General features: G+C 32.4%; 3 protein-coding genes across 4 annotated transcripts; 1 reads left to right on the top strand and 2 right to left on the bottom strand.

Annotated features, from left to right (window-relative positions):
• Positions 1-356: 356 nt before the first annotated feature.
• Positions 357-743, bottom strand: LOC125776522 (runt-related transcription factor 2-like). Its single transcript, XM_049449004.1, has one exon. The coding sequence runs from the start codon at positions 741-743 to the stop codon at positions 357-359; it is 387 nt and encodes a 128-aa protein (XP_049304961.1).
• A 4233-nt stretch (positions 744-4976) lies between these two features.
• Positions 4977-11015, bottom strand: LOC105233739 (myosin light chain alkali). Of its 2 annotated transcripts, XM_011215891.4 has the most exons (6): positions 10885-11015; positions 10679-10706; positions 7970-8275; positions 7677-7763; positions 6979-7025; positions 4977-5490 (listed from the first exon to the last, which is right to left on the bottom strand). In XM_011215891.4, exons 1-5 carry the CDS (start codon positions 10885-10887, stop codon positions 6982-6984), a joined length of 468 nt encoding a protein of 155 aa, XP_011214193.1. In that variant the 5' UTR covers positions 10888-11015; the 3' UTR covers positions 4977-5490; positions 6979-6981. The 2 variants fall into 2 exon arrangements, with proteins under 2 accessions (XP_011214193.1, XP_011214194.1); XM_011215892.4 differs by lacking the exon at positions 6979-7025.
• Positions 11016-20033: 9018 nt separating this feature from the next.
• LOC125776521 (protein unc-80 homolog) lies at positions 20034-25000 on the top strand. Its single transcript, XM_049448993.1, has 4 exons — positions 20034-20720; positions 21205-21457; positions 22716-22742; positions 24968-25000. Exons 2-4 carry the CDS (start codon positions 21275-21277, stop codon positions 24998-25000), a joined length of 243 nt encoding a protein of 80 aa, XP_049304950.1. The 5' UTR covers positions 20034-20720; positions 21205-21274.
• The last annotated feature ends 514 nt before the right edge of the window (positions 25001-25514 follow it).

Genomic DNA, 25514 nt, shown 5'->3' with positions numbered 1-25514 from the left:
ATACACCTGTACCTGATAAGAGCCGAACATATTAGCGTGAGCAGAAAGTTTACACATTTAGTCATAAAAAAGAAAGTTTGCACATTTAGTCACACAAAAAAATAATTTTATCTATCTAGCATTTGTTGAATCGCAAAATAGCAATCAATTGGCTGATAAAAAGTGTGTGTTTGTGCTATTTGCGTTTGTTACTTACGGAAGATTAAGCAAAAATCGATTTTAAGCGAGCTTATTCAATAACCACTGTTTGCCTCTAGTACACATACTTATTTATATATACATATGTATGTATATGTGCATGTATGTGTGTGTTGCTATTTTTGCAATTCCTTTTAGCACAAATTCCGTTCGGACTTTTATTCTGCTGTGTGCAAGTATTCATTTGTTTGCTTACCTTTCTGCTCGGGTTGCGCCTGCTTAACATCCAAAGCCGACACTGTTGGTGGTGGGGCTGCTGCTGCTGCTGCGGCGACGGCTGCTACATTGACAGCGGCCGACTGCTGTTGTTCCTTCTGTTGTTGGTAGATTTGCTCCTGTTGATGCTGTTGCTCCTTCAACAACAGCGGCGAGTGTGAGTCATTCACTGTTGTTGCGGCAATCGGCTGTGCCGGTATGCCTGTGGTGGACTCTGTTCTTGTTGTGGTTGCGCCTTCTGCTGCGACGACCTCTGTCGCTGCCGTGCCGTTACTAACAGCGGCTGCAGCTTCCAGTGGCACGGAGCTTTTCTCCAAAATATCCGCCATATTGACTTGCTGCTCAGCACTCAGCGTTTATTATGCGAGTGGCTGTATGTGGGTTAGTGCGCTCGTTTGCTGTTAGGTATGTGTGTGTGTTCTACTTCCGTGCCGTGCGCTTAAAAGGATGCGGTGGGGTGGATTGCGTTGCGCAGCGAAGATAAGGGACACCCCTTACAGAAGACGAGTTCTCTAATGCGAAGGAATGCGTTGCACTCAGGACCACGAAGCTTCGCCTGTGTATGTATATATGTATGTATGTGTGGGGGTGTGTGTTTTAATGATTTTGTTTTTACAGTAGCAGTACGCAGTATTATTGTTGTATTTCGCTTTGCGCTCACCCTCTGCTGCCGCCTGCGTCGCACTGGCTCTCACTTTGTGCCTTCGTGGATTGTGTGTGTATCTTTTGTTTGTTGAAAATTTTTTCAATTCACAATTTCTTCTTTAGATTTTAAAGCACTTTTCAACGCGTTTCAATTACGCTTTGCTATTAAATGCACTTTTCTTATGTAACTCTTTCTTTGCTAATAACACAATATGTTTGTATGTATGTATGTAAAGAATCGAACCTGTAAAGAAAGCATTATTAATCACCCGTTTTTATTACGCGCTTCATGCACCACCTTCACACCGGAAATTAAATTAACGGTGAGGGCCACTCGCGGTTTGCGTGCGTTCTGGTATACCAACTACCGTTGCCTTTCTGGAATAGTCTCTTTTCAATTCACAATTTGCTACAAATCGCCTATTTTTCCTCGCAGAAACTTTTGTGTATACACAACCACAATATGTATGTTTGTGTGTATGCATCTATTTTCCTAAATTTTATTCACACTTTGCTCTGCGCCGCACTGCGCAGTGCACTTTCAATAGTAACTAGTTGAAAACGAAATTCAAATTTCACAATTCACTCACAAAGCATTTATTTGCATATGAAAAAGAAAACATTTATTTAATATGCACAAAAACGCTCAACAAAAAAACTAGCCATCATCAAACTGTAATGAAATGAAAAGAGCAAAAACCACACTGTCACACACCTTGGCGTTGTGTTGCACCGTAAATAGTTGTTAAACCGAGGATGAATCTATTTGGTCTGTTATCTCGTCTCGAACTGATTGCGCGCTGCAAAGAAGAATTTATAATTAACGTTCGAATGCGTACAGCTAGCGTCGCAAGCCCAAAAGCCGCGGAGAACCAATGCAGAAGGCATTGCATTTGAGTGAGAGCGCGCACAAAGACGCTTTTGTGGTGAGCTTTTAGTACAAGAAAGCCGGTAATGCTGTTAGCCAGCGCTGTTGGCACAACGGTTGGCGTAAAAGCTGCAACAGCGACATCTGACGGAAAATGCATGGATGTTTCAAAAATTACTATGTAGAACCAGGGAACATAAAGCCAAAGAACATTTCTGGTTGAACACGATTGTTGAATAGATTATTGAGCATCAACAAGTGGTTGCTGATTTTTTGACCAAAATCATCCTAAGCGAGAAAGCATATTTTTATATTGGTGGGGTTGTTTATCCGCAAAATTTACGCTTTTGGCGTTCGAAGAACCCATATGTGATTGTTGAAATACAAATGTATCGACAACGTGTCACTGTTTGGTAAGGATTTTGAGCTGAACGCATAATTGGACCATAGTTTTTTGAAAATGAGCAGTGACTGTTACTGGTGCTCGATATCACGACATGATAGCCCAGTTATTTTTGCCAATTTACCCGGTATGCCATTCCATAAATAATCCAATCGGCTTCTTCAGGGACATGTGGCCTCGAAAGTATCACTTTTATGGATGAAAAAATTTTCAATGCTAAAGAAGTTTTTAATAGAAAAAAATTCCAAATACACAAAATATATTATTCCAAGGGCTCAACACAGTCACCATCCACCTGCTGTAATGGTTTGGTGTGAAGTCTTCTGTTAAGGCATTCCACCTCTTCACTTCGATAAACGAGGGGTTAAAACTGTGGCAAAAGTGCACCACGATCGCTACTAATCGGTTAATATTTCTAAACAATTCTTGCTGATGACTGTACTTTACCCAATTCCGCTTTAATCAAGAAATAACTATTTATTTAAACTATGGTATTTGTTGCTTTTGGGGTTTCGTAATTTGTATGCCACTATTGCAGTTATTTCATATATTTACATATTAGTTCCACTCTGAGTTAGTCTTGCAATTAAATAATTTAGATGAAAAATAAGACCCCTCCCTAACCTAACCTAACTCAAAGATATATGACAAAAATAAACAAATTATTCAACCCTTGTGTGGGGTAGGGCCGAAATGCGTGAGTACGAAGAGCTTGACAGGCTGGATGACAAGGGTAATGCTTGAAAAAATGCGGCGACTAACAGAGGGTTTCAAGACCGGAGCATACTCTTACAGAATCCCCAGAGATGGTCCAGTGACAGTTGCCCAGAGTATACTAAAATTATGGAGAGAACACTTTTCCAGCCTACTGAATGACAGTGTGAATGACAGTGAAAGCATAACACCATCAGATGGTGGCCGCAATTCCCAAATACGTTCTATTGCTCGACCATGAAGGAGCATTTAATAGTCTGCAGAACAACAAAGTGGCGGAAGGCGATGGATTGCCAGCCGAGCTATTCAAATAGGGAGGCGAAAAACTAATTTAAGTGTGCTCTGCCCAATCTACCCCACAATCTGCGCCAACTACCGTGGGATAAGCCTCCTCAACCCAGCATATAAGATTCTATCGAACAAACTGATTGGACCTGACCAGTGTGGATTCAGACCTGAAAAATCAACAACTGACCTCAGATTCACCATGCGCCAAATCTTAGAAAATACCTACAAATCGAAATTTTACTCATACCACTTCCTCGTCGATTTCAAAGCCACCTTCGACAGCACGAGAAGGAACTGCCTCTTAACGTTATGTTTGAACTTGGTATCCCCGCAAAGCTAATACTTACGGCTGTGTAAACTAAAGCTCCATCAAGATCAAGAAGGACCTATCCGTACCGTTCGATGCCAAACAAAGTTTAAGACAAGGCGACTCCCTATCTTCCGACTTATTCAATCTACTCCTGGCGAAAATAATTCGATCTGAATAGAGAAGCTACAATCTTCTAGAAGAGTGTACAGCTCTAGGCTCCCACGTTATAGTCATAACTTCGAAGCCATAGATAATTTCGTCTATCTTGTAACCAACATTAACACCAACAACAACATCAGCCCAAATTCCAATGCAAAATAACTCTTGCCAACAGGTGCTACTTTGAACTAAGTAGGCAAATGTAAAGTAAAGTCATCTCGACAAACAAAGACCAAACTAAAACTCAAGTCACTCATCATAACCGTTCTGCTATATGGTGCAGAGGCAAGGACAATGACAATATAGAAACGTCTGCGTTAGGAGTTTTCAAGAAAATGTTATTTCTTTTGCGCATTAAAGATATACGACGACATTGACATAGTTCAGCGAATTAAAAGACAACGGCTACGCTGGCTAGGTCAAGTCGTCCAAATGGATGAAAATACAACAGCTCTGAGAGTATTTGACGCAGTTCCCGCCGAAGGAGCAGAGAAAAAAGAAGACCTCAGCTCCGTTGGAAAGGCCAGATGGGGAAGGCCCTGGCTACACTTGAAATCTCCAATTGGCACCAAACAGCGAAAAGGAAGAACAACTGGGGCGCTGTTGTAAGCTCGGCTATGACCACGTAAGCGATGTCTACAGTGATTTCAAATTGCATAAAGCAATGTACATACAATTTTAACTGCTTATGTAATATCTGCCTTTTAGTCAAAATTTTATATTCATGACTATATAAAGATTTAAGCCGAATAAGTCATTTTTAACTTAGCATTATTCCAAATCAACGTCTGTGTCACATTAAATATTGTTACAAAACTAAAAAAAAACAAATTTTTTGCATATTTATTTATATAATAAGAGAGATGAATTTTCATATATATCTACATATGTACATATCTTTTTTATATGCGCATATGGAGTTCAGAGAGAGAGAGAGAGATATTTGATATTTTTGGAGTCGACTTTGATCACTTTGTTGCTATTGTTGTTAAGTTTTCTTAGTTCGTTCCGTTTTCAAGGAGCTTTGGCACAGAATATGACACTGGTTAGAGTTTTCCTCGTAAATTAGCCAATACCAAAAAAATTTAAATAATATATTACTAAATTCAAAATTAAAAAATGTTTATCATTATGTTGTTGTTTCCCTTTCGTTATTAAATATTATATAATAGGAGTTCATGTTATCCGTTTCCAAGTGATTTTATTATAGGTAGTAACAAGTACATTGCTTTAAGTCCTTTTCGTAACGTTGGCTACTCGTGCTTTGTCGTGTTCGCTGTTACTTCACGACATTCTACATATTAATATATTGCTTTACTATATATTAAATACGTTTTTCATGTAATTAAAATTAAATAAATGAACAACAAAATTATTTTCTAATTTTAGTTTTTTTTTTTGGTTTAACTTTTTTTATATACATAATTTAAAAATTGTTTTAAGTTCTTCATCATTTGTTTTGAGTTTTGTTTGCTTTGTTTTAATATATGCCTTCTTCAAAAGTAATTGCACCACGTTCGCAGTACAATTAAGTGTATTTATAAGCAGAGAAATTAAAAATTTAATTTAAAATAAATATATACGAGAGAGAGAGATGAATAAAACATCTATGGAGAATGGTTGTTGCTATAACTGGTTGTTGGTATTTTTATAGCTGATCTGGTCTATCACACATTCTGGCAAGAAATGCTGTGTGGGAGGAAAGAAAGAGATAGATATAATTAGTTGTGTGTAATGAAAATTTTTTAATTATTTATATGTTTTTTTCTTAATTAAATAATTTTTAGATTTTAAATAGTACTCAAAAACTTTGACATAACACCCACATAAACTTTGTGTATACATACAAACAAAAAGTGCGAAATTTTGTTGTGCACATAAAGACGTGGTAAATAGTGAGGGACTTATACGTATGTATGTAGATCAATTGAAAAATATTATGTATATTTGTATTTGAAATTGAATAAGTTTTTTTAGTGAAAACTAATAAATGTTCCTGATTTTGATATCAAAATTAAAAAAATTAAAATAATATTTGTAATTAATTTAATTTTATTTTACTTTTTTTAGTTAAATTTTACTTTATGATGTCTTATTTTATTTCATTTTATTTTTTAATTTTAACTTAATTTTTTTTTGTTTTTATTTTATCTTTTTTTCATTTCATTTATTTATGTTTTTTATATAATTGTTTTTTTTTTTTATAATAATATATTTATTTTTATATTAATTTTAATAAAAATTTTTATTACTTACTTTTAATTCAACTTCAAATTTAATTAAATTTTAATTTTATTTATATTTCATAATTTTTATTTAATCTTTTCTTTTCTTTTTATTTCATTGTATTTTATTATATTATTTTTTTTATTTCATTTATTTTTTTTTTTACTTTTTTAGTTATTTCGTAATAAATTTAATTTTAATTTTATTTTACTTACTTTTTTGGTATAACTTTACTTTATGTTGTCTAATTTTATTTAATTTTAATTTAATTAGTTTTAATTTTATTAATTTTTTATAATTTTTTTTCTCATTTCAATTTATGTATGTATTTTATTCCATTTATTCCGTTTATTTAATTTTTTTTTGTTATAGTGTATTTAATTTAAGTTTTAGTTAAATTATATTTTACTTTATTGTATTTAATTTTATTACATTTTAATTAAACTTATTATGTTTTATTTCCTTGAAGTTTTATTTTATTTATTATTTTTTTAATTTTATTTCAAATTGTTACAATTTATGTTAATTTAATTTAATTAAATTGTTACTTTTGGTTTTAATTTTAATTTTATTTTTAATTAAAATTGTATTATACCTCATATTTTATTTACATTTTTTTGTTTTATTCACAAAATTTCATAAAACTTTTTAACATTTTTTATTCTACCAAAAATGCCCTCAAATTTATTTATTTTGTAATATTATCTACAACTCCAACACCTACTACAACTATATATACATTTATATATTTCATGTAAAAAATCTTATACATACGATTTTTTTACCTTAAACTCCCAATTTAAAATCTACAATTTCTGCGTACATACATACATATATGCAAACTATACTCCTTTTAGATTTGGCCTAATTACACCCCAAAGTTAACCCTCCCATTTACACACACATACGAGTAGTGTGTGCCGGTGTGCGTATAATTAATCGGGTACTTACCGTTTAGTCGAAGACAACTGGATCGCTCATCATTCTTTGGATGAACTCTGCATGATGCACGCGTTGTGTAAACATAATAAAGTGTTGTTGTTGTTGTTGTTGCAGGCAGTTTACATACGTATGTGTATGTGTATATATGTATTTCACACAAGAATTGTGCAATTGTGTGCGCAAACAATCATTCACATTCGTAGGTGGGCGAGCGCGTGTGTGTGTGTTTATGTGTATATGATTGTAAAACAAAGTGAAAGTGCGTCATACACATAGATACATATATGGGGAGGTGAGGTGGTGCATTTTTTTTTTGGTTTTTTGGTGTATTTTTTCCACAGTGCGTTGGGATTTATTTTTGGATTTTCGACATTCGACGGGCACATAAAAACGTAGGTACATATACATATGTCGACATAGAATGAGAATACATGTGAAAAACAAAAACAAATTTAATACAAATATATGCAAAGACAACATATGGTATAAGTACATATATAAATAAATATAGAGATTATGTATTTTTTGGTGAAGGTGAGAAGGTGCGAAATTCAACATACACATAAATATGTATGTTTGTGAATGACAACAAAAGTGATTTTTGAATTATAAAAATAAACACTATACATAAATATATGGTACATTATGTATATGTATATGAGTTAAATAAAACTAGAATAGAAGAATACTATTTTGCTTCTACTTACGGGAGTATGGAATCATGCCTTCATCATCTTCGGGGTCCATGCAATCGGCGAACAGTGTTTCAACTTGTTCATCATCCAATTGCTCACCTGGGAAATGGAGAGTAAATTAGAAATGATTAAAGTGTGAACGAAATAATAGTTCAGACAGCTATCTAAAGATTTGAGCTTGGCATGCAATGAAGTTTTAAACTTTCTTTCTTTCAAGAAAGCTCAACTAAAACTCCAATTGGATCACTTCTAAGTCTTGCTTCCCTACAACTAAAATTTGATTGCTGGATGTCAAGCGAACTTACCAAGTGACAGGAGGGCGTGTTGCAATTCAGCCAAGAGCATGGTGCCGTCCTCGGCTTTGTCGTACAATTTCAAACATTCAATGAAATCTTCGTAGCAACCTTGGTCCTTCTCCTTCTTAACTTGTGAGTAGATGGGGAGGAATTCTTCGAAGGTGATTTTCTTCTCATTGCGCTTCTTGGTGCCGCCCAATTTCTCGATCAACGCCAAGGTTGGGTTCAAGTTGAGAGCACGGAGGGCATCACCTAGATCGACGGCATCAATGCCCACGCCGGGAGAGCCCATGATTTCGAAAACGAATTCGACATCTACGAAAAACAACGAAAATATTGTTAATATTGATTTTTTTTTTGAGGAGAAATGAAGTTATTTATTAATAAAACAGTGGCGTAAAAATTATTGGAAAATGTATATTATTTCGACGTGGACACAGCATAATTTTTGTAAGCTTTTCTTTTGAATTTCATATCAAGCTTTCTTGGAGCTTTCATAAAGCTTTCATAGAGCTTTCATAAAGTTTCCATAGAGCTTTCACTTTCGGTGCTTTATCTTGGTATCACTCTCTTAAGTTATGTTATGTTATGAAAGACAGGAGGCTAGTAAAATCTAGTTTAGATTTCTAGTGAATTATTCTTATAGGTTATTATTTTTTCTATTTTTTGTGTATTTTAGTCATTTTCCCTCGAATAAAAATTAAGAAATTATGCAAAGCCTCCGGACTTGCAAAAAACAACCCAACTATAATTATAGTGACGGTGCTCTAAAATGATTAATAAGTACCGTTACTATAAAGATTATATTTATTTTTACTTTAGATTGAGAAAAATTTCTTTCAAACTAAATTTCATATGCTTTGATGATTTACAATGACATGCAAATGTTGATTTTTCTGTAAACAAAAATATTCCCCGATATGATTTGCATGAGGGTAATCCTAACGATAAATTTTTTCAACCAATAACATGGACATTCTTTAGAAAATATTGGTATTGCTCGACTTTTTCTGAGGATTGGAGGAAAATTTCAAAAAATCTTTAAATTAAAATAAAATTATGGTAAGAGAACTGGATGTGGATCGCGAGTTTAGCTCTATTGAGCCTTCATAAATCATGGGAAAACCTTTAACTTAAGTAAATAAGTCATAATATAAGCCTTTTAGTATCAGTGTGATAACGGTTTATTTACTTTAATAAAAAACTTTGAAAAAAGAAGAAATCTTGCATACCCCAACTTCAACTAAATAGACGTCCTTGCCCTACTACCCTTAAACATATATATAAATATATTCATTCATCCATAAAACCTACATCTTTCATATGCGCTTCCTCCTTCACGCTAATCAACGAACTTGATCCGTAGATTCAAGACCAACAAAAAAAAGATATTTATGACACATGCCATATATGCAGCGCACCCCCAACTAATGGCGCTTCATAGAATACATTTTGACAGCGCATAGCTAGAGGAATTTCGCGCAGTGTACATAAGCGTATCGTGAAAAAGAAATCTGACACCCGAGCGTACGAACAGTTGAGCACACGATCGGCTGTATGGAAGAGTTAGCGCACCGAACACGCATGCGATTTTTACCGAGCATATGTCGTATTTTGTTTTTGTTTGTGTGTGTGTATATTAACATACATACATATAAACACCTTTGAGTATGTGAGGTATGCGGAATGAAAACTTAATGCTAGATTTTTGCCAAAATTAGAAATGCGTTCGGTGTGCCGTTGCTCGCGTATTCGTGTTCACGCATTTACCGTTAGTCTGTGCGCACACATATTAATTTTTTTTTCGAAATAATTTCAACATACACATACATTCACTTGTATACTTGAATTGGTCAGAACGGCGCCGTACATATGTGTTTATATATATCTCTGCGCTCAGTCCTTCATTTCTAGTTTTTATATTTTCTCTCGTTGTTTTATTTTCGTTCACATATTTGCATTTATTTTTATAATGCCAACAATAGTTGCGCAGTTAGTTTGAGCACATTTTTTTAGCAAATTTATTTTTAAATTTTTCATTTCTTTTTTTTTCAACTTTTTCTCTACGAAAACTTTGTTTTTGAACAAATAAGATTTTTTTTGTGAACACACTGGCGGCATTCAGCCGTACGTTAAAAATAGCACGCAAACGATTGTAAAATTTTTCGTTTCAATTCCATTTCTATTCCGTTTCGCTCGTTTCGTTAACGTTTCGCTTCGTTTATACCGTTATGTACACTTTTTATGGGCACCTTAGACGCTGAAATACGTAGGTGTTGCGTTAACATGGCAGCGTTTGCCATTAGTGGCTATTACCGTTATGTACCGTTGTAACTATATGCTTTTGTAGGTTGCGATGTATCCGAAAAGCAACAAAAATTGCTTGAGGTACGCTGATGTTCCAAAATTCGGCGTCTGCGTTGCTCTTTTTTCGAAAAATATGCGTAGCCTCGGCAGCCTTTTGAAAGAAACGTTAACACTTTGTACCGTTATGTAAGTATTATTATTTGGTTATGTTATGTTTAGAGACTTTTCATGAGTTAACATCAGAAATTGTGTTTAAAAAAAGTTATTTGTAAAAATTGCTTTGATTTTAATTTAATAATCTTCTAATATATATTTAATTGTCCTTGGAGACGCTTGTATAATCATTTTCCAGTAATTTTTAGACCACTATTTTTTTTTTTGTTTGAAATAACAACTTGTATGCGAACTTACTTTCAATATCACGTTTTGGTAAATCGGCCTAGAATTAGAAGAAATGAAAATATTTGTTACTTTCTTGTTGTTGTATAAAATATTATTTTTAAAAAAATGCAAATTTTACATTTGTTCCAACTCTTTTAAGGTTATGTAGGAACAAATGCTTATTATTTTTATTCTAATTGTAGCGATCCTCAAGCGTTAGAACAGCAGTCACTCACCATTTTGTTTGTTGGATGAGAAAAAATCAACTAACCCGTGGATGAGCTCTGTCTCGACTGAACGTTTCTCGTCTACAGCACGCGTGTTAGGTACTTTCCTGTCGCTTGGCCAGCCAAAAAGTTTTTCACAATTTTCCCGTTACACAAACGAACGTGTAGCAGCCGAAGCCGAGCGGCGGCACGATCACTCAGCTGCCGTTGTGTGTGTGAAATCGCTGGGTAAAACGGGTAATTCGGTTGATGGGCGGGTAAACGGCTGTTTGAGGTGAGCACAAACACACACATGCAAACCTACACACTTACATTTGCTAATGCAAATGGGAGTTGCATATGTATTTGTGTATGCTTAGCATGCAGTGTTTGCTCATAAAAATTACTTTCCTCTAAAAAATGTTTTTTCCCCCACAAAATATTTTATGTTGCGTCTATACATGTGTGTATGTGTGCCTATATAAGCATACAAAAAAATTCAACTTATTCTAAGTAAAATCACACACACGCGCAAACTCATTGAGATGCTCAGTTCTTGCTGATGTGGTTGTTGTTGTTATTTGGCAAGGGCGGCATAGCCTACAGGTGATTTACTTGTTGAGCTGGCCGCCACAAAATACACCAAACAATAGCAATAGCAGCAACGAAAGCTACAAAATAGTCGCCACCAGCAGCACCATCACCACCACCTCGCGTCTCTATCGTCTATAATTTTACGGCATACTCAGTGGTCGTTGCTATTTTTACTCGGCTGCGCATAGGAAACTACATGCAATACATACATATGTGTACAGCAGTAATAATCGCCAGCCGTTGCCGGCCTTAGTGTTGAATATCATTGGATATTTGCCTGTTCAAAGCGCTATGTGCGATTGTGTTCTAGTTATGTATGTATGTATGAGCAGCGCCTGGTATTTTATTATAACAACGCAAATAATCCAAACTACTAATATCTCTGTGAATATAGTATATGGTTGTATATAGTCTAATCAATAAGCATAATTTTCCAACCGCATTAGTTGGTAGCCAAATATTTTTTGCCTATTGACCCTGATCACTTCACTGGTTTCAATAATTTTCCTTATGCATATGTGTGTAGATGTGTGCGTTGATTGTTTTCTAATATTTTCCTAAAGACCTTTGCATAGCGTCATCTTTGGTCATGTACATACATACAGGCAGTATTTTGGTAAGCCTCAAATTTACCTAAATACATACATATACATACGTACGTATATAAAAATACGTACATATATAAAAATGGTCGAATTCACCACCTCTCCCGCATACTTATTAAGCATGTCTGCATATTGTTCGCAGTGTCGAGTGAAAAATTCCGTTGTTCTTCTTACATACGCCTAACTGTATATGCTCCCTGCATTGTGCTTATATTTTAATGTAATTTGTTTGTATGGATTGGTGTGCGAGAGCATGAATTGGTTTATGCCGCCACGCAACATGTTTTTGGTTTCACTATTTTTACCAGCGATGACACAGAAATTCTTTTCATTTATAGTATTCTCTTATTTTGTGGCTTTCGGTGCTTCGACGTTTTATTTGCAAATAAAATACATGCATATATACAGCTTTATGTATCGGCAAGACTGATAGTACTTTCTACATAGTAGATTTTACATATCGATCTGCTATAATTAATTATATTTTATTTGACGTGCTCACTTACTGTGTGTAAACAGAAAACTTTGTGATAGCCTAGCCAAGGTGGAAAAAACATATACTATTTATTTAGACCTTTTAATGGTTGAAAATTGTTATAAATTTATTTTTAAAATAAACAAAGTTGCTTCAGACACACTTTATTTGCTGAAAATGCAGGAAATATTTGAAATTATTTAATAATAACAAGAATATTTTGCTAGCTTTAAAGTTTTTTTCAACACCAAGTTGATCAAAAATATATTTTTTCGCTAAACTAAAGAATATATTTTTTTTTCATTGTATATTGAAATTGTTAGATTCAAAAATTTTTTATTTATTTTATTTAAAATTTATTTATTATTTTTTAAGTATTGTGATTAAAATAAATTTTTCATTTTTTTTACAAGAATTTTGGGATTCAAAATTGAAAAATCGGATTATTTTTTTTTTTTATTGGAACGAAGTTAAAAAGCGAAATCCGGAAGGTTCCAAGTCCTAAAACAAATTCTCATTTTTCTAATTCTTAATTATATGATTAAGATTAAAATTGTTCACTTTTATTTTTTAATCCTGTCCTTTGGAATTAGAAGTAAATTTTTAAGCCCACATTTGGGATTACGAAATTATAAATAGTAATATAAGGTCCACAGGTAAATGATATTTAAAAAAAAATCGATATTTTTATCCATTTCTGCTATTCTTACATTCGTAAGACTGTCCTTAATTACTATGCTAAATATGAGCGTGATCTGTCAACCAGTTTGTTTACAGCAGCTGCTTTAGTCAGTACATCCCAGTACTGAGTTGCGATTTTTACAATGGATAAAAATATCGCAGAAAGAATTTGTCTCAAATTTTGCATTTATATCCAAATTTTGCGGAATCGTTGTGAATATTGGAAAAGGCAAATCACGTGCCTACGAATGGTACAAAGCCTTCAAAGACGGTCGAGAGATCGTTGAAGGCGTGCCATATTAAAAAACTGAAGGATATGGTACTTGAAAATCGTCAGACAAGTGTTAGAGAGAGCAAGAGAGCTCGACATCTTTTTTATCGAGTCCATTCGAATGATTTGATATTTTCGGTACGAAACGCGTTCTTGTTTGACTTATCCCAAAAAAAAAAATTTTTTTTTTTTTGCAAAAAGAGTACTGTAAACAGTTTTCTTTAAACATGCTTGATTGTGCGAATTCCTATCGCACAATTATTCACCATAATAACTGCGAAAGAGACATAGGTTTATGAGTTTAACATGCAAACAAGTCAACAATCTTTGGAATGGAGACAAAAAATCAAAGTAATGTTCATTGTTTTTTCGATATTCGTAATTTGGTGCATCATTCATTTTTACGGAAGGACAGACAGCCTATAAAGAGTTCTATTGGGCCGCATTGAGGCGTTTGCGTAAGAACATCTTTCGAAAAAGGCCGAAATTATGGAAGAACAATTCATGGATTTTACACGATATTAATGCTCCATCGCATCGAGCAATAATTTTGAGCAAATTTTAAGCCAAAAAACGCAATTAATATCATCGATCAACCACCGTATACACGAGGTTTGCCTACGTGTGATTTTTTCTTTTTCCCCAAAGTAAAATTGCCGCTTCGTGAAACCCGCTCCATCGAAAAGATTAATTAAAATTTGCTGAAGGTCATCCCAAAAGAGCTAATGAAAAATGTTTCGAGAACTGGAAAAATCATTGGCATACGTGTAATATATCTGGTTGCGATTACTTTCAAGGCGAAAAATAAATATTGATGAAAAGTGAAATATTTTGTGTTTTATTTACAATTTTAGGGCACTCTTTTGTCTTAATGTAAGAATACACGCTAAAAATTTTTAAGTCAAAAGTTAAATATTTTTCTAGGAATTATTTAAAATGCCTTCAAGTAAACACAGCAGCGATAATTGCTGTTACGAGAAAAAAGCCTTGAAAGGCAAACTAAGCTGGTTGAACTGAGCGGTTAGACTTTGGAAGTAACTCAAAATATATTTAAAATATTGATTTAAAATGTATCATCGTATGTTTGAAGGTAGGACTATGAGTTCTTAAATCAAAATTTTTCTAACAATAAGTCACAAACAGATGTCTTAATCGTCTTACTAAGAAGAAATAGCTAACACAGCGTCGCAACTGTTCTTTAAAACGCGAAATGATTAGAGTCCGGAGGCAAAAACAAAAATTAATACAATATTGTATATTAAAATGCCGGAGCGTATGAGCAACATTATTCAGTCTCTTAATACTTAATAATCCTCCATAAGTTTAATTCCCTATTGAATGAAATTAGATTTTCTTTTAAGAAAATAAGAATATAAACTAGCTACTTATTTACATAACTTTTTTTGGTTCTAAAAAGCTGTCACTTTTCCTTGGGCGACATGGCGTATGAGTAATATTTATAACGCATATGTTACTCATACGCCACTCCCAATAGCGTTTGCATGTTTTGATGTAAACCTCTCTAATCTGGAACTCCAGGGAAGTTAGGTAAAGCAAACATACTTATCATAAAGAACATGATGGTAAAATTTTATACCAGGATCTCCATATTAATAACTTAACTAGAAAAAAATGTGTCAGGTATTGAATTTTTTTTTTATTAATCTCAAGCAAACTTTTTTCATTAATATTAAGCAAACTGCGTGAAAAAACTTTTTATACATATCGTTTGGTGCAAAAAGGTGGTTGTTAGAAAAGCCGGTTACAAAAACTGTTTATGTTTTGATTACACTATCATACTACACAACAAACTTTACGATTGACGTGCTAAGAAGTCCGTGAGGTATTTGAGGTGATCTTGGGACAAATTTGAGTTCAAAAATGCTTCATTACATATAGCTATTTTGTCATTTTAGTAATTGGTGTTGATTTGATCTCTACCTCCTTTGACTACAATACAAGAAAACCTATGTTCTATGCAATTTTTACTATCTTTTTCGGTTTCAGTTACTCAAAAATAGCAACAAACAGTATCATCATAACATAACATCATTAAGAAATAGTCTCTAACATCATAGCCGCAGAACAACTAATATTGTTCGTTCGTGTTCAAAAGGGTTGCACCGGCATACTTGCGGCCATACCGGACAATCAGCTAAAACACTCGTTCGACATGCTTTTGACCATGCAAAAATGTTTTCTATATTTATTACTTAGATATTATTTTCGTAAACTTTAATCTCCTTAGCACTTATACTGCCTAGAATATACATATATTATGTGTTATTTTAGAACACATCCTACCAGTTAATCCGCCTTTACCAACATCCCATTCAATTTGGCTTTTGTATATATGTAACATATAGGGGTCATTAACTGATAAGGCCTGCAAAAGCAACTCATCCACTTGTTGCTTTCTACCAGCATCCCCATTCATCAATGGGCTCGTTGGCTGTAAGTACGCAAACTCAGTAATTCCACTTATCTCTCTAGAGCTCTTTTATTTTGATTTCACTTTTATTGCCACTTCTTTTGTTGAAGGCTTTCTAAACAACCTCAATGGCCTCTTTGATGTGCCGAAGCAACTACATACATATTATTTTTAGAAGTTATTCAACCCGAAGCTGAACAACAAGTATGGCTTGGCAGTGTGAAAATCAGCTGTTTTTTGTTTATATTAAACATCTGAACTGGACCAGAAGTGCGCAGGCCTCCCGATGTGCCGAGTTTGTAAACAAAGAGCATATTTAAGCTGCTAAGCTCACCCCTAAATTATATAAGTTAAGTGTTGTAAATTTAAATAGCATAGATACAAGCATATTATTTGTAATTATCCAATCTGTCTTTACTACTCCAACTAATGTTATTACTTAAACGCTTCTGTGCACCGTTACACTGATTTCATGCTTTCATATAAAATCACAATACAATCGTTATTGTATATTATTTACAACACCGTTATCTCCCACGCCGCTTACACAAATTGTATGGAGGACAATAAGCCGATAAGAGCGCACAACAACTTAATGCCGTGAGGCTTCAATTTGTATAGATACTTGTAGCTCCCTCAAACCCATCGCTTATACGCAGTGTTTACCGTAATCGCTTAATGAGTGAATTGTTTTGCAGTAGCTTCATTACGTTATCGGTGAAATGGCGAGCAAATGCAAACAATTAAGAGTGGAAGATCCACCCTCTACTCGTCCTGCACTCACCATTGACCCACTTTTCTCTACTGTGCTGCTTGTGGCCCTGTCGGCATTCAGGCATTCAACCCTCTCGACCTGCGTTGGTGGAGCCGGTGGCATTCGGCAGTGAAACGATTTGTGCATGTTTATACACTTAACAAGCAAACGACGACGACGACAAAGCGCCGAATGTGTGTGTATATGCGGCCTGAGTTAGAGTGTGCGCGTGTGTAATGAGTGGTGGCATGCTGCTTGTTATCGCTGATAAAATATGTGTGTCGTGCAATATACAGGGTGTAAAAAATATAATATATGTATATTTATATTGAAATGTTTTTAAGAAAAAATATATATAAATTAGAAATTTTCTATAATGTTTTCCAAATTTTCCGACGATGGAAAAATATTTTTTTTACAAATTTTAAAATAAAATTTTATGAAAAAATTAAAAATTTTCTTTAAATTTTTATAATTTTCTGAAGATAAAAAAGATTTTTTGTTAAGAAATTTTAGTTAATTTTTTTATAAAATATTTTAACTTATTTATACTCTTAAATAATATCAAATATATCAATGTGGTACTATACAAAAAAATCATTTTTGGCATTTTTTAAACATTTTGAGATGAAAAAACAAATTAAATTTCCTTCATGGTAGATATTGACTATTTTTGTACATTTTCAAAGAAAAAAATTCAATTTTTTTTTAAGAAACTTAATTTATACAATAAATGCATACATACTCGTACATAAATATATATAAAGACAAAAAATATTTTTTTTACAATTTTAAATATTTATAAATTGAAAAATTTTCATTCGCGATAAATATTGCTTAGTAGTTTTTTTTTGAAAAATTTTACAAACTTTAAATTATTTAAACATTTTCGAAAATATTTAAATAAACAAGTTTTTAAGAAGAATTTTATTAATTTATTTATGAAATGCTTTACTATACTTTTAATAAAATTAAATATTTATTAAAATATAATTTTATAAAAAAATAATATATAAGCCATAAATTTATATTAAGGACAAAATATATTTAATTTTTTTGTATTTTGTAAATATTTAGCAATAAAAGCGTATTTCTTTAATTATTATTTTTAATTTTTTGGTTTTTTTTTGTACTTTATATAGTCAAAAGGAAGAATGGCTTATTGTTACGTTTAGTAGTTCCTATAATATCATTTTTATTATTTTCAACCGATTTTATTAATGAGAATAGATTAAATAGAATAAACTTTTATTTTTAAAAATTTTTAAATAAATATTAGTTTGACCTTGAAATCAAAGAATTAATTAAAATTTTATATGTCTTCATTGCTATTAGTAAAATTTGGTGAAAATTTCTCCTTTCACATATAAAATTAAATAAAATACCTAAATGTCTTCCAAACCAATAATTTTAATATAATATCTCAAGCAAAAATATTAAATTGAAAAACTCATAAATTAGGTATTTAGTATTAATAACTGAAATGACGAGAATTCCACACATTTCAAGCCACAAGTTTTCGTTCAAACATTGAATTCCTAATAATGCAAAAAATCTAATAGCCAAAAATTCAAACACATCGCCCAACTTATAACCGAAGTGTAATGAAAAATGCTATAGATTCTTGCAATTTTCAATTAGAATTTATTGTCATTAATTTTCTTCCTCAAAATTTATCGCAGAGATTATGAATTTCCTAAATACGTGCATATAATACACACAACATTATAGTATTATGTTTACAAAAACGAAAAAATTGCAAAATTGGAAGAAAGCCAAATTCAAGTTCAAAATAAAAGTTTGCGAAAAAATAACATTTTGTTAAGTATTTCATAATACTATTTATATGATTGTTATTATGGGCACTTGTGTGTAGAGGTATTTTGCTTTTAAAACACATACTTATGTATATAAGTATCTGCGATACATCATCTATTGCTATCAGAAGATGAAACACAAATAAGCAAATATTATGAAATCGTATATATTTTTGAAATATAAGCATTTGTGATTTTTCCTTGTTTAGACAATACATTAGTTTAATGATTGATTATTAAGCGACTACCACACTTCCCAGCCAAGCTCTTCCAGTTTTTACCGAATTATCAAAGATGTGTGTAGTCTAGCGTTGCCCCGAAGGAAAACGAAGCCGTTTCTGTTGATCAGTACTGTCCGTTTCTTTTAATTTATTGCATCAGTCTCATCAGTTGTTGACAGTAAAATGTAGAATCAATCGTTCGACTAGGCTGGAGCAGCTCATAGTGGATGATTCCTTTCCAATCCCACCAAACGCTCAGCATAACCTTTTGAGACGTCAATCCTGGTTTTGCAACCATTTGTTGAGCTTCAACGCGCTTGGACCATAATCCAATTTTCGCCTCCTGTCACCATTCGCTTCAGAAATGGTTCGATTTCATTTCGATTCAGCAAAGTATCGCAGATGTTAATTCGGTCCATTAAAATTTTCACAGACAATTCATGTGGTACCCAAACATCGAGCTTCTTTTTGTAGCCAGCCTTTTTTAAATGGTTCAAAACCGTTTGATGATGAATGTTAAGTTCCTTAGTGATATCATGGCTGCTTGTGTGACGATCGTAGTCGGTCTTTTCCATAATTTCATTGACTTTTTTCAACGATAGGTCGACCAGAGCGAGAAGCATCTTTCACATCGAAATTTTCAGAACGGAAGCGAGCAAACCATTGTTGTGCTAAACGAACTGATATAGCATCGTCTCCATAAACTTTTTTTACAAAAGTTTCAAAGCTTGTGGAATTCCTTCAATATTTTCACTAATTTTTGAAGAGCTGTAACTTTTTTTCGACTTCCGAGAATTTAATAATTTTTTGGTTAAATGAAGTTTAAAATCTCACCTTTCCAATACTATATTTATGACACAAAATGATGGATAGCACTCTGAGCACAATAAACAGTATTAACTATCTATTGGTAGCACAGGAGATATACGTCTGCAAGGACATCTGACAAAAAACGAAAAGACTTTTTCGACTACCCAATATTTATAAATTTACTACTTACTTCCTTGTTTCATGATAAATCGGTAGAAAATTTAAAATAATTTCGTAAATTAATCAATCTTTTTAAAATATAGCAACAATTTTTAATTATATTTCTACCATTAGTAATAAAGATAAATTAATTCAATTTAGTCCACTTCATAAGGCAAACTTTATTCGTTTCACCATTTTTATAATACATACGGATAATAAGGAGCATTCAAACTGCTTAAATACAAAAACTTTCAGCCGCGCTTAGCACGCATTTCACATGCGCATCCTGTATTTACCCCACAGATGTCCTAAATTCGTGTAAACGCACTCGTCACTTGTCGTACTCTTCCTGATAGAAATAACAGTTAGTCGCATCCGAACCACCAAACTGTCAACATTCAAATCACGGTAAATACAACGGCAACTCTCTTTGTGCTGTGCAAAAACCAAAAAAAAGTGCAAGTGAAAAATTATACCAGCAATTGAAGCATTTAGCGCTGCAATCAAATAGCACTTCGCTAGAAAATTTACGCAATTCAAAGAAGCAATTAAGTTAACGCATTTAACGAAGTGCAAATTGCAAAAGGCGGGCAATGAAATAGCGAAAATTCAAGTGAACAAATTGTAGTGAAGCCAAACCCATTTTTCCACGCTGGCGTCTGCCAGCAAGTGCTGGCACTTTATGTGCTTTGTGGGTGCGCCACGGCACAAGTTCAATTAAATCGACGACAAGCGATAACGGTTTTGTGCGTTACGCGGCTAGATAACGGTGATAAAGTGCGATTTAATTGGAATTTAGTGAAAATTACTTGCGATTATGTAATAAGTGAAAATTTTCACCGAAAAATATATGAGAAAAAATTTTCATCTCACCACAGCGACATCTAGGCAGGGATACTGAATTTTGTCTGTATACGCGGAGCAATCGTCGACGAGATGCGGAGTCTGCGTCCAACTTAAAAGTGGAGCAAACGCTGTGCAACAACAAAACGAACAGCTGATTAACATTAGCACACAGCTGGTCGAGCGGTTTTATCAATGAAAGGCAGGCATACACTCCCAAATACATAAATACATACAGTTGGCTTGCATTGGGGGTTGCAATTATAGCTGTCTAGCTGTAAACATAAACAAACACGAAGCGTTTGTTGCAAAGGGGGCAAGAAGGCAAGAGCGCCGCCAGACGCTTGCAATTATGAACGATTTATTATGAATATTTCTGAGTTGAGTCGGCGCACGCGAACACCTGTTGCCAACCGGTGATTTACGAGCGCCATTCAAAAGAAACCCCTCAACCCCAAAACACTTATAAATTACAAAAAGCACTAGACTACCCTTTAGGGCATTTTCATGCTTGTGTATGTGTGTTCGTATGTGTATGAGTTTAGAAGCAACAGTTGCTACCGACTTTGGCCCCTATTTCTAAACTTCTGTGGCGGTGGTGACAACAAGGGGGCTTGGTTTTTGCTTCATTTGTCTGCAATTATTTCTAGTCAAGTGCTTTCAATGCATTTCTTGCTCATTCACAGCTGCCTGTAATATGCCGCTGAGCGCCCCTAACGCTAGACAACCATAAAAGTCATAAAGTGATGCCGCACAATGGTCACCAAAACGACAACAAACAACAATTTACATATGAATAATAATGAGGAGAACGATATCGATCAGGATGATGGCATGCAGGATCTGGGTTTGCCTGTGTCGCTGCAGACCTTCCTCTGGCGTCAGATTGCACCTTTCATAAGGCCGAAACTGGGCAAATTGCATGAGGCTAGTTGCATGGTGAGTTCAGCTACAACAAACATTTTTATTTACTGAATTACAAAAACAACAACAAAATTTGAAAAGTAAATACGTGTTAAGTGTAAAAGAGGTATATCATATAAATGGTATATAAATGTGGCAAAATGGGTGGCAACGCCAACAATAATACCATTAAATGTTTAAGAAATGGCGCTAACGGTTTAAACGGCAAAGCTAAATGTATATAGAAAAAAATAAAAAAATTTAAAGAAAACCAAAAACAAATGAAAAAATAAAATAAAATGAATTAAAATAAAGCAAACTAAATTAAATAAAATTAAAATTAAATACAATTGAATTAAATTAAAATTAAATTACATTAAATTAAATTAAACTAAATTAAATAAAATAAATTTAATTCAGAACTTAAAGTAAATTAAAAAATGTTAATTTAACTAAATAAAAAAAATTAAATTAAATTACATTAAAGTAATTAAATTAAAATAAATTAAAATTAACTTACATTAAATTAACTTAAATTAAATTGAAATTTTAAAATAATTAAAAAAATTTAATTAAATTTAGCTAAATTAAATTAAATTAACTTAAATTAAATTAAATTACATTAAATCCAATTAAATTAAAATAAAATAAATTAAAAAAATCAAAGTAAAATTTTCAAATAAAATTAGAGTTAAATTAAATTATATAACAATAGAATAAAATAAAAACATAAAAAGCTTAAATTTTCAGCTGTAAATAAACGCTATTTATGTTCAACACAACAACAGCAAAAATTTACCGCATTTGGCAAAAGTCTTTATTCAAAATTCTACGTGTCTTCAAATGATTCATGCAGTTTTCGCTTCAAATATTTAATATACATACATACGGACATTCTTACACGCATACATAAATCTATGTATGTATGTGTAATATATAAATATATATGTTTTTTCTGCAAATTGTTTTGTATTTTATTTAACTTTCTCTCTTTCTGCCACTTTGCTGTACTCTTCACATTTCTATTAACATTAAATTGCTTACACATTTTTAATACATATACATATATGAACATACAAACATATTCTCATTTCTTGGAATTGTATAAAATAAATGGTCTACTTGTTTTTTTATTTAATTTTTATATTATTTGTTTTTGCTCTTCATTCTGTTCACGAATGGCAAAAAAATAAATCATTGTATCAAACAAAAACAAAAACAACGCAATTGCAATTCTTTCATAATTGATTGTGATTACTTGTGATGTACGTACATATACTCGTGTTTGATGTAGTTTTGCCAACATGCACCAGGACATCATGTAAGTTAACATACAAACATGCAGTGTTTCAAGAGAAATGTTAATTGTTGAATGTTTGTATTTAGCCAAACTAAAAAAATTTATGCAGCATGCCTTATTCTAAGTAGAAAGCGCGTCAGCAGTGTGTCATGCAATTTCATTTATAAATATACACCTACATACACAGTTATATAATTAAAAAAATGTTATTATTTCCAAGATCTTAGAAGAATAACTTTATATTCCTTTGAATAAACTTGTATCAGTTGTGTGTTTCCATACTATTTTCCAAGCCAAAAATTCTTAATTAAATGATTTGAATATGAAATTGAATGCCTGTCCATACATCTACTAGTATAAATGCAAGCAATAATTTGAGTACAAGTTTTGATATCTTCAGGAAATATGATACTCAGAGAATGACATAGCATTACTGAGGATTTAACGTCCACAAAATTTCTTTGATATGGATACATTCAAATAGGAACATTGGAAGCGGCAACGCCAACTTTTCTCAAAAACTTCAAACTAATTTCGCTCATCGTCTTATAAGAGTTTGAATCAGTATCACAATAGTTAGTTATGACAGTAAGCAAAATATCGAAATTTTACATACCTCCAAAAATGTTTCAAACATTCGAAAATTACACTAATTTACAGTCGTTTTGCGACTGTGATGTTATAGCCTGTTTCTTGCTAATTTTGACACTTTTTTAACTCAAATTCATAATCCAGACACCTCAAATATACCACTGACCTCTTACCTCGTTAGTCGCAAATTTTTCCTTCAGATTTGTTGAGTAGTGTTATTATCCAAAATGATCCAAGTTTCAAAAATAAAAACATAGTGTAAAAAAAACGAAAAAAGGTTACCAAAAACTGCTGTTTTCTGTTTTAGTTCAAAAACTAAACGCCAGAAAAGTTCAAACTAATTACTCTATAATAAAATGATGGGAAAGCTTTAATATAAAGTAGACTATTTCCACTTATCTGGATTTATATATTTTACATATTGAGTGGGTATTCTTGAGTAGAGACACAAACTTCAAGTAATTTTTGAGGTTTCGTAAAAAAAGGCAATTAATGCTTTTATCATCCAAACTTTTATTACTTACGATTTCATTGACATTACTAGAATAGAAATAAAAGTCGAAAAATATAGAAATTTCCAAAATAAGCAGGTGATTAAGGGGTGGTCACGTGACCATACCCACGTTTTCCACGGAAGAAATCTGAAACTAAAATATATATAATAAATATATAATATGTGGAATAATGTCACAAATTTAGATATGGAAAGTCTATAAAGAAAACTCTCTCAATTTTCAGATAAATTCATTAGAGCCATCGTGATGCCGAATACAATTTTAATTTTGAAAAATTTTCTTGTACTAAGACATATTCTTGAATAGTGAAACTTTCAAGATATAAAGAAAAACGATATTCCTAGACCAAAATAAAATAATTAAGAAAAAATCCTTAAATTTGCAATTTTAGAAGTTTTTCAGAGGAGATTCACAACTTGTCGTAACGCATCCTAAAAACATAAGATCATAAATTTTTACACTTGTTTACAAAAATTTTTGTTGGATTATACATATATAACAATGAGTTTAAAGAATTACAAATCTAAACGCTCTGTTTTCGATTCGTTATAACTTATAACTTTATGAAAGTATATGAAACACCTAACTATATTTCAAAACAATTAAAGGGAATCGTAAATAAAATATTAAAATGACAACAGGGCGTATGAGCAATATTAGTGTTAAGTTCCTAAACCTATAAATCATTATTTCTCTTAGACTATTATTATTTAAAATTATTTATTAATAAATGCATAGTTATTTCAAATAACTAATAATATATATATCACACATAAACTATATATTTGCTTGTGTACATGTCAACTAAAAATTTAATATGTACTACTTATATTTTAGATGTAGATATTATGTTGTGCTCGCATATAATAAAATTCCAATTCAAAATAATGTATTTATATGTATACAAGATATTTTAAGAATATTCTATTACATATGTATTGTTTCATTTTTCGTTTTGTTATGCATGCACCTCTGAATTCCTTGGAATTTTGTGATTGTTTCCTATATATCGACGCGTACTTTCTTGATTTGAATTAACGCGCTGCATTTTAGCTTTTAGCCTTCCTCTACTTATCACATTTTTTAATTTTTTAATAATAATAAATTATATTCTCATTTTAACTGGAACTCGCGCATCAGGAATCGAAAGAAGCTTGCAAGGTAATAATTTGATATTTTGGAATTAGGAGGGCCCTTGTTTCTAAAATATATACGATGGAAAACAATATAGCTTCCGAATAGTAATTTAGAATTATTACACAACGCAAACCGATAGAATTTTTACGATTTATACGCGTTCAAGAAGGCGATATGATAACTTAATAACTGTTTTTAATATACAGTCTCTAAGCCAAACGTTCGTGAATAATTTGTATTCATAAAACAAACATCCTTTAACACTTAAAATTAAATATAATGCGCAATAGTTATAGGCATAGTCGGGAAGGGATTCCAAAGCTCTTTCTGAAATCATAAAAAAGATACCTAATATTGGTTCATTTACGAAGTTACATGACAACAGTTGATCTTATCGAATTTTTTCGCATCCAACTTACCATTTAACCACTTGACCATTATATGGTACGAATATATTCGAACAGCTATTATAAACTGTAAGGCTTGTTTGTAAAATTTTTTTATACATTTTTATACTCTCGCAACAAAGTTGCTAAAGAGAGTATTATAG

The sequence above is a fragment of the Bactrocera dorsalis genome, chromosome 2 (assembly GCF_023373825.1).
Source record: "Bactrocera dorsalis isolate Fly_Bdor chromosome 2, ASM2337382v1, whole genome shotgun sequence".
Taxonomy (NCBI): domain Eukaryota; kingdom Metazoa; phylum Arthropoda; class Insecta; order Diptera; family Tephritidae; genus Bactrocera; species Bactrocera dorsalis.
Note: the sequence above shows the minus strand (reverse complement) of the source record. Positions and strands in the feature narration are given on the sequence as shown.